This window comes from Saccoglossus kowalevskii, chromosome 6 (genome assembly GCF_978046115.1).
Source record: "Saccoglossus kowalevskii chromosome 6, keSacKowa6.1, whole genome shotgun sequence".
In the NCBI taxonomy this organism is placed as follows: domain Eukaryota; kingdom Metazoa; phylum Hemichordata; class Enteropneusta; family Harrimaniidae; genus Saccoglossus; species Saccoglossus kowalevskii.
In genome coordinates this window covers 32992945-33003554 of record NC_140646.1, presented here as the reverse complement: position 1 = coordinate 33003554, position 10610 = coordinate 32992945, and the positions used below count along the sequence as shown (strand labels likewise).

General features: G+C 39.6%; 1 protein-coding gene across 1 annotated transcript; it reads left to right on the top strand.

Moving 5' to 3' along the window:
- Window positions 1-7228: 7228 nt before the first annotated feature.
- LOC100375853 (uncharacterized) lies at window positions 7229-10153 on the top strand. Its single transcript, XM_002730756.4, has 5 exons — window positions 7229-7332; window positions 8247-8425; window positions 8711-8783; window positions 9131-9310; window positions 9563-10153. Exons 2-5 carry the CDS (start codon window positions 8261-8263, stop codon window positions 9748-9750), a joined length of 606 nt encoding a protein of 201 aa, XP_002730802.2. The 5' UTR covers window positions 7229-7332; window positions 8247-8260; the 3' UTR covers window positions 9751-10153.
- Window positions 10154-10610: the final 457 nt, after the last annotated feature.

Below are 10610 nucleotides of genomic sequence, written 5' to 3'. Positions count from 1 at the left end.
CCACGCTTAGTAACCCGAATTTGACCTGACGATGAAATCGTCTCTGACAATCGTTCTACTGAGTTGCAATCATGTTGACATTTATGTCTTTCAATTGCAGGATTTTGTGTAACCTACATGTCAAAGCACAAAAATGCACAGCGGTCAGAAATAAAGTAATGTACTAGCACTCTGCTAATAAAATGATTGCAATGGACATGTGCGTTCACGACACGTACGACGGTGCTCCGAACTCGAAATGCGCTCATTGCACAACGCATCACATTCAATGTCAAAAATCATAAATAACCCCACCCCCCACCCCCCACCCCACCAAAAAAAATGTCATAAATTCCCAGGAAAAATCATACCTCGTATAAATTAGGAAAGAATGTATCTAAAAGTTAAGTTGTTAAAATATACACTAATATTATAGCAAAAACAACCTAATTCTGGTGTAGCGCCCATATAAAAGATTTCCCGTGAGGTCAGTACGTACTGGTGTGAATCACAGTAGTAGATACGTAGGATATTCGACCACTTTTTGATTGGTTTCCGATAGAGGGTGTTTATTCCACAGTTTAGACCAATGTGCGTAATTTTGTTTAAAAGTTAGATCCGAGTTTATTTACAACCGGTAATTTATACGTCGGGGTTAGCTCATTGAGGTGCAATAACACAGTCCTTCAATTTACGGCGGTGCTACAATCCGAGTCGGGATTAGCACGAGAGGGCGTTGTCTGATCCAAAACGCTATATAGACGACGTTTTTCATTGCTCATGAATATTAATTTATGAAAATGAGGTGATTTTTCCCCGACAATCATGTCATGCACCTTCGCTGCTGCAATGGTGTAAATTGTACGTGTGAATAATGGAACATCGCCGTGCGTGTATGTCTGGAAAGCGTGCGCGTGTACATTCCAAATACTGATGGTGTTCGTTGAGGACTAGTATGTCCGTGTTTATTTGTCGAATAAAAACTTATATTTTGACATTTGTGCTCTTTCTATGGTATGAGTGTCATGCATCTAAACTTCGTTATTACGATAACTACTGGAGCCCAGGTTATTCGAGTTTGAATGAAACTGCCACATTCGATAATTATGTTATTTACGTGTATGTTCCAAAAATATTCGGCGAGCTTTTATCAGCCGGAAGATTTCAACGTTGATTTCAAATAATGCACGCACGCACTTTATTAGTTAATTATTTATTAGTTAATTAAATATTTATTTATTTATTTATTTATTTATTTATTTATTTATTTGTTTGTTTGTTTGTTTGTTTGTTTGTTTGTTTGTTTGTTTGTTTGTTTGTTTGTTTGTTTGTTTGTTTGTTTGTTTGTTTGTTTGTTTGTTTATTTATTTATTTATTTATTTTTATTACACTGTTCTGGACGGAGTTGCCTTACCTGATATCCATGATGACAAGAAAGCTACTACGGTAGCGATCCGTAAATCACTGTGCTCACTCATCAACTGAAGCTGCTGACGCAAAAGTTGGTTTTCTTTTGCCAATAATCCATTATTACATTGCCATTTCCTAATGTTTTTTTCACAGTCCCTCAGTTTTTCCTTTTCTATGTTTGCTTTTGTGTTGGCAGCGCCAGCCACGTCCGCAATCCCCGATTCTGTCGGTTCGTCCGGCGATACATCGTTGTCGTTTTGGTTGTCGCAATCGTTGTTATCGGGCAACGCGTCAGTTGAATCACATAGAGGAACTGTGGTCAAATGAATCGTTGACGTATTCGTTGCGGACATTTTCCACGTCCGTCCCGGACAAAGTCGCACGGGTGATAACACGGTAACGTTGTTTGAAGCTTTCGTTTGAAGTATTATTTGTGACGTCATAATAATGCCCGCGTTGTTGGGTGTTCTATTTCGTGAGGCGCTGTCGTAATCGATTCTCATGAACTCCGAACAGTTCGATACGCGTTAATTCTGCGTAAAGCGCAAAGAACTATGGGAAAGAGGCTGTCATTGTCGATGTCCGGAAAATTTTCCGAACGCGGGAGCATCAACAACGGAATGAACGTGATAATATTCTTGCTAAAATCGTGTTAATATTACACCACATCATTCCTAATCAATGTAAACAGGTACCTGCGTCCATATTTTAAAATTTGAATGCATATTTCCGTCAACCAAAGTAGCCACTCGTGTTTCACTCGCGGGTTCACCTTCGCTTTCCTCGGGCGCGTGAACGCTCCAAAACTTACGCGGCGAAGTTGAAAAGTGTGACGGCTGTCTGTGGTCGAGATTATGACCCTTCGCATGTAGAAATCAATGTATAAAATATTAGTATATTTTGTCCGACAAGTAGAATTATACATGACGAAGGAAGAATACAGGCAGTGGTCGTCGCGCAGCGCGTGTTCCACGTAAACAAACAATGTATTTAATTTTACACGCGTTGTGCACGTCGCTATGAGTCCCATATAGACCAAGACGCGGCGAGGCGACCACCGCCCTTTAAAGCGCCACGAGTCGTCACTGTTGTTAACACGAAAACATAAAGATTACGGGGTTACATTTTGAGTGGTGAGTGGTGAAATCAGTTGGCCTGGCAACAAATCATGATATATTGAAGCACTGTAAATCATGGTGTTTATTCTAATTTAATTGTTGTAATCATTCAAGGCAACTTTTCTCTAATATAGACACATTGTTACCTAACATTTCTCGTGAACTTCACAAATTACAAAGCCCTTATGTTACATATAGTGGTCTGTGAGAAATTTTCTACAGATCATGCAAATTTAAAAACAGATTTATTTGATTAGTTCCAAAAACGCTGAAAGCGTAAAACGTCAAGCCACTGCATGGTATGGGCAAAATTAGAAAATATATCTTTGCTGACTACCCAATTACTCACTCACAATCTCAGGCTCGCTGATGTTGGTATGATATGAGACAAAGCAGCAAATTTTGCAAAATAATTCACACACACTCGCAAGGCTTGCTTATTCTGGTATCGCATTTAATAAAACCGTTTGAAATTGACATTTCTTATTAATAGTTCTTTTCAAAATAGAGAGGATTATATTCGTGATCTCTGTAACCACACGTGCTTTGAGGCATGGACCCGGGAACAGCCACTGGTGGCACTGTATGCAATCGAGACCTATTTCGGCTTGCCGTATCTCAATCAGACTGTATTGTAAAACGAGAAAGTAGTTGTTAAAGCGCGGTGGTCGTCGCGCAGCGCGAGTTCGAATTTCGTGTAAATAAACAATGTATTTTACACGCGTTGTATACGTCGCTATGAGTCCCATATCGAACAGGACGCGGCATGACGACTGCCGCCCTTTCAATTTGGTGACCAGTTTAGTATGATAGAAAGCGTTTACAGTCTTCAAATAACCACAATAGACAGAGTTGGGGTCAAGACCGAATATATGATTCCGGCGTTTCATACTAATTGCTTTCTATTAATCATTTCACTTTCAAATAACATTCATGAGATATGTTACGTCATAACCTCGTTAAATGTTATTAGCATATTGTGTACGCAGTGCGCATGCTTCGGGCTCTTTTCCGTATTCCACAACCAATGCGTCATCATAGTGAGGTCAATTGAAATTTACGTAAGATCATGGAGGTAAGCACCGTCAATACGGTTTCACCACATTGATGGTGCTGAACGTTGTCTTCGTATTCGAAGCCCACACATACACTGTAAGCGACGCTACCAGATGTATTCAACAGCTAACACTCCCACCGTGTCATACGCTGTAATAATATGCTATGACAATCCTGGTTTCCCTATAACTCTGGAAACATATTCAAATTGCGGTTTGAAAACTCTAGAGCTCTTGTTGGAACTTGTCATGGTATTTACCTTTGCATTTTAGCACACCCTTAGAGTGTGTCATGCGATTTTTCTCACGGTGACATATTGTGTATGTGCAGGAAGCGTAAATCAGTCGTGACCAGATTCTCACGGCAATCGAAATCTCGAGTGCCATAGATACTCATAGACAAAAACTGACAGTCTTGACGGCCACCTCTATAACCGTTTCGTGGAATCGTGGCTGCTCGCAAGACATGGGTCCTATTTATTTTTTGAAAGCATTAATAATATTCTGTTACGTGCAAAATATGTCTTTAAAATTCATACATACGTCATTCTCAGTGATTTGACAAGATCCAAGCACCAACTTTCAATACATCAGATAACAGCACAGCGCAACTGTAATGTTTGAGGTAGGGGCTCTCGTCATGCACGCCGTGCATTATCAAACGAATAACTTAGTGTGTGGTTGGTTACTCGCGTCTTTAGATTCGCAGTGCTACATGCAACCCCCGGGGGTCACTCTATATTAAAACCTTACACCATGTGCGTTCTTGCTAAAAAATAATAGGCCCCTAGGGCTGGCAGCACATTGGAAAACCATACCCCTATTGCGGACGCAATGTAAATTTAGTACCCCCTAGAGCAGACATATTGAAAAAAAACCTCGTGTTGGAAGTGGCGGGAAAGTCTCGGTGGGAAAGCTCGGTCGGGCTATGGGTCCGCCAATTCGGGCCGCCAATTCCTAGGGGGAATAGTGTATGGGAGTGGTTGTTGCAAGAGGGAGCCTACAGCGGGCGCAGCAACCCTGTGAGTTTATTCCTGGGGACCTATTGCAGACATTAGCATTTTAAAGAGGACCTACCGCTTTAGAAGGTGAAAAACACCGGTCCCCCCTTTCCCGCTAAATTTGGAACGCACATGGGGTAGTGACGGCATATAGAGTGCCCCCCCCCCGGGCATGCAACGTCTTCACTATGTCGCCTCGGTTGTACGCCGAGTGTTATATGCTAAAAATACATTAGCGTACTCTAACGTGTATGGTGTGCTTTGCATGCTGACGTGTATTGTGTGCTTTGCATGCTGACGTGTATTGTGTGCTTTGCATGCTGACGTGTATTGTGTGCTTTGCATGCTGACGTGTATTGTGTGCTTTGCACGCTGACATGTATTGTGTGCTTTGCACGCTGACGTGTATTGTGTGCTTTCCATGCTGACGTGTATTGTGTGCTTTGCACGCTGACGTGCATTGTGTGCTTTGCACGCTGACGTGTATTGTGTGCTTTGCACGCTGACGTGCATTGTGTGCTTTGCACGCTGACGTGTATTGTGTGCTTTGCATGCTGACGTGTATTGTGTGCTTTGCATGCTGACGTGTATTGTGTGCTTTGCACGCTGACGTGCATTGTGTGCTTTGCACGCTGACGTGTATTGCCGCATATGTATTGCATGCTAAGGTGCATTGTATGCTACCTGTATTGCACGCTGTCGGTGCAAATATTGGGGTTGATTGACAATTCTACTAATTCATGCATTTTTAGCCAAATCGCTGAAATTGTACAAGTTCGCTCAATCGTTTATACGTGAAACTAAGTCATGACGTCATGGCGTGTGATGGCGCTCTGCTCTCAACAACGTCATATGTGATGTAATATGTGCTTATTGTCTGACGTTTTGAAAGCACAATCACTTTTAGTGTAAAATTGGTTCTTTGTTGGGTGTTGCCCAGTATAGTTCGATTACTGTCTAGTAAATTTTGGCACTGCGGAACATCTATATTTTAATACACACGACCGTGAGGAGACATGCATACTGCACAAACTGGTCAAGTTTCGTCCTCAGGCTAACAAACACTCCAAGAATCCACAATAGGTATTACCATAACGTCTTGTTTCGTGGGTAGAAATGTACCGAGCTACACCTTCAAGGTTGACACCTATCTGTGTTGTATATTGCAAGTCTCATTGTGAAAAGTTGTCGTGTCCTCCGCACATACAAACGCATTGTTATACGTTCACTGACTGTTTCACTCCAAAATTAAAGTTACTGTATTTACAAAAGATATTCCCTGCAAAAGGAGTTTAGCATGTTCTGACCTGTGATGTCAGTGAGCGCCTGACTTTATGTCGCGCTAGACCCACTACGTCAATGTATAATTATTATAGATATATATGTAGTAATTTAGGGGCTTGACGTTAGCGGTAAAATCGAATAATTGATTTGACTTTTATTTTAATGACACGGTAAATAAATTAAATTAAACTAAACTGAAATTTATGTATTTAATCATAACTCTTATCGACAAACAATCAGATAATGGAACAGAACGACATAGACCATGGAAGGTACTAACGTTATTACCTTCCATGCATAGACCAAGGTGCGTGTCCCACGCAACAAAAACTCTCTCCATATAGAAGGCAATATAAAATAAATGTCAATCAAATTATAATCAGTTCCATTAAATAATATAAAAATCCACCGAAATAAAGCTAAATCACAGGCCGCGGGACCCAATGGTGTTTAAACTCGCACAGAAGACGCATGGGCGGTTTTATACTTCCAATTCCTTCAACCATATAGGTACTGAGAAACGGAGCGGAACCGGGTCATGCACTACATCATAATTACCACGTGTTTGGTATATTATGTTCCCAGTGAATGGAGGCAGTTTTTAGTTTACAAGACTGTTAAAACGAGACAACCGAGCTAAGCTGGACTGCAATGCATACTAATATTTCGTAAAAGGTTGAATTAATCACTATTTAAGTGTTCAACTATCATCCAATGTGGCACGAATTAATGGAATTTGACAATGTTTACAATTTCATCTAGTGTAGAACACCGTCCCAGTGTGTAGAATGAATTATTCTCGGAGATCTCAAGTCGTGAGGTCGGCGCCCTTCACGGTGTCAGTGTGTGAACTTTCAATCAAGGGTATGGATTAAAATGGACATTTGCATCAAAGGAAACTTGCAACTTCCCCACCTTCCGAATTTTGCCTTTTGATCGAGCATTCTGGCACCTCGCGAAGCAAAGTTGTTTAATTTTGTGTGTGTGAACTGTCGCTGACTTGGGTCAGTAGATCCACTGATGCGGAACCAGATTTGCCTATTACAGTGCGTTCTGTTGGAAACATGCAACAATGTACTAGTAGGGTTGTCAATTGTTGTGTTTTGAAATGCACTCCAACGAAATTACTGGGAGTTCCAAATGATAAAAACAAAATTGAGAGTGGCAATCAATAATTGCAGTTCTTGACATACTTTCAATGTTAACAATTTGAGCGTCATTTCACTACAATTAACACCGTTTTTATGGAAAGGGAAGGAAGCGAATGTGTACAGTGATTCGCACAGGAGATGTGAAGGACTGCAAAACAGCGCCAATCAAGAACCATCTCACGAAACTAGGCTTTTGTGATTTAAAATAGGACATAACTACTCCGTCGGAGCGTAACTGCTGGGATCATTCAATTCAGTGTGGACGTTGGGCGAACGTGGAGACTCGAATCAAGAAGCGACAGGATCAACACGTTTTCAGTTTCAGATTTTTAAGGTATGAGTTTGTGATATCATTCAACTAAACATTACAACCTTCGTAAACAACGAATACTGATTTTAGTATCCGTATAACGCCAAGTTTGTCCAATTTCAACAACACATTGGGTGTTTCCTCTCTTTAAATTTGTTATTGATTAATTAAACTTGACGTTGCTAGTTGCCAAAACACTCGTTCTCTAGGTTGTTCTAACTTCGTAATTCTCATTTGCACACCGAAACACAAAATATGAAGAGTCGAACCCGTCAATTTTGTTTTAAATCATTCAAAGCTCGCGCCATTTTACCTAGCGTGTGAAATAACTGACTCACTGAAATATGTAGCTCTTTTCACTCGCAACATAGCCATTGTGGATCATTCAATTACGTAGCATGCCCAAACAATGCAGAATCTACCTGCGCTAACAAGCTTTGAAAACATTCTTTTCTTTTGGCATTTACTTTCAAGGTGGCTCAATGACACACCCAAACACTGGTACATGCTTATAGTACAACTTTTCGTCATCGATCTTATTAATTCAAAGATTTATTGTTCTCGTGTTTGTTTCATTAATCACCTATCTACTTTGCCATGGTTAGAGCATGGGGCACCATAGTTAAAACACAGTCCTTAGAGATGGTGGTGTATGGTTAGAACAGTGATTCATCCCATTCAAAACAAATTTACTGCTTACTGTAGAATGGTGATTCATCCTTTTCAAAGCAATTCTACTGTTTACTGTAGAATACGTTATTTTCACTTGGAATTACAATTTGTTTGGATATTTTACATTCAACCTACCAAAAATCAGAGAAAATAAACTTCATGCAAAACATTACAACAGTTTGTTTCAGCGTTAAAACATTGACACCCAACAACCCCTTATCGTATTGTAATTCATATGCAAATCTTGTACTTTTCTGCCACCACAGTGATTGATTTGAAGATGACTCGATTGGTACTAGCTCTTCTTTTGTGTACATGTGTGACGTCAGCAAAAATCCTCCACAACAAGGCTGATATGCTTGAGAAGCTATTGAATTTAGTGGACGATACCGAAAACGAGAAGAAAGATAATGTGGTGGAGAATAAACGGGAGGATGCACTACGGGTACGAAACAATTTATTAACTGTGAAGTAAAGAAATGATGATAAATGACTGGAATATTATTTACATTTTATTCTATATTATCGAATATTATCTACATTAGAACCTATGTTATCGAATATTATATACATTAGAGCCTTTATTTATCGAATATGATCTACATAAGAGCCTATATTGTCACTTATTATCTAGATTGGGCCTATATTATCTACATTGGGCATACATTTATATATATATTATAGTCCGCTTCGATGTTAATGCAAATATATACATTTTTTGTGATAATAGGAAATCGAGATCCAAGAGAGAAAACTGACACAAAGGAAAGAAGCATTACTCGGGAAACGAAACAGCATTGATGGTATGTAAACATTCGAACTTTTAAGTATGAGATGGACAACAAATACTGGTCACATGTATGGTTGAAACTATTTCATTTGCACTCTGAAAGCATTGCTTCAACGTAGCACGATATTAGTACAAGATCGCGTTTCCTGCGGTGGACGGTGCTTTGGGTGAAGATATTTGCATTCTTTTGTGTATATACAGCTAAGCCCCATGCTTTGACGTAAACACTACTTGTCTCAATCACTGATATGCTAACCATTTGCGACGTGCTTTGAGTATGAATTAGCCACTGCCGCGGTCGTCTGAATCGTACAATTATGTATGACTGTTGTTTTTCGTGTATTTTTTTCCGATCAACAGACGTTGATACTTGTAATGAAATTGAGGATAAAGTAAAGGGGCCCTTTGTGATGTGCGATGGTCCACAGGTCGATGGGTACCCTGCATGTGTGTGGGGAAGTTACGTATGTGACAGTGTTATCGATTGCATCTCTGCCAAAGATGAATTTCAAATCCAATGGGGCTGCTTGAAAACTGATGGTGAGTAGTAAGTTTTTTGTACGTTCTTATTAGGAACAAGTCTGATTGTTTCCTAGATATGTTTAAAGAGACATAGGATGTGTTTTTTCTCCATTTTTTCCCAATCCGCGTAAAACTGAACCAAGATGACCTTTGCAGCACACGTGAATATATTCGTGATAATTGTACAGTTCGTGCCAGTATGTGATAGTGATGACGGAATGTTAGTTTGTTTTTCTAATTCATGTTTCTCTACTCTTAATCTATTCACAGAACAATGTAAAGCCGAATACCCGGCCAATGGTTACTTCCGATGTGCCGATAATTTCCTCTGCGTCGACAACTGTCACGTGTGCGATGGTATTTGTGATTGTCTGGATGGTAGCGATGAAGATAACTGCTCCGAAATCAAAGTGACCTGTGGTACATACAGCGTCGACACCTGCCGGAAATACCCCTAGAGATTTTCTTTATGATAGATACACAATAGGAGATCCACTAGTTGTATGTATGTGGCCAGTGAGTCCCTGGCTATACACAGAGCCACTTGGCAAATAATTATTATTACTAGTAACTTGTGCTTTATCGTACAAGCCCCGCACACAATTGGTCCCATCACTCAGAACCCAAGTTGGATGTGTATTCATACGCGAAGATGTTTTCAGCATTATGTTTTATGCTATATTATTATTATACCGTTTCGCAGCATTATCGTCAGTGTTTATCAGATGAATGTATCATTATTATATTCTACTTTTACTAACATTATAGACAATTTATAGTCATAAAGTTCAATTTCATGTTTTAATACTCATTATTGATGTCTGTACGATAATAGGCAGTAAATAAAATCTTTTGTTTATAGATTGTGTCACGTGATGTTCAATTTGTGCCTATCTAGAGGGCGCTATTTTCTTTTGGGTAAACCATTCAACTTGTAGCGGCAATCGTATCTAATTTGACCCCGACTCAAAACACCAATTACAGAAAGGTGTACAGTAAAAGAAAATTAAATCATGATATGACACTCCTGCTACACACCGTTTTTAATTCGTCAATGTAGCCTTGTTTTTATGAGTTCTCATTGAATCAGCTGTAACCGGCGACGTTTCCGCTCTGACCCGGGCCTTTGCTTTGAGGAAATATAATTGCTATGTCATTTAATTTCCAGACGTCTCTGTGTTCCTTTTTCCGAAAAAGTTTGTTTTGTGTTAGTAAAATGCATTTTACACATTTTACATTTTACACGGGATTGTGTATATGTCGCATTGGACCCATACACGCGATTCAAATTGATATGCATTTTTATTTATTTATTTAT

Bases quoted from the DNA above. Each gene is read 5' to 3' on its own strand.
- LOC100375853 (XM_002730756.4), top strand. From the start codon at position 8,261: ATGACTCGATTGGTACTAGCTCTTCTTTTGTGTACATGTGTGACGTCA. The intron at 8,784-9,130 runs GTATGTAAACAT...TCCGATCAACAG, and splicing joins GAAACGAAACAGCATTGATG to ACGTTGATACTTGTAATGAA. The intron at 9,311-9,562 runs GTGAGTAGTAAG...ATCTATTCACAG, and splicing joins GGGCTGCTTGAAAACTGATG to AACAATGTAAAGCCGAATAC.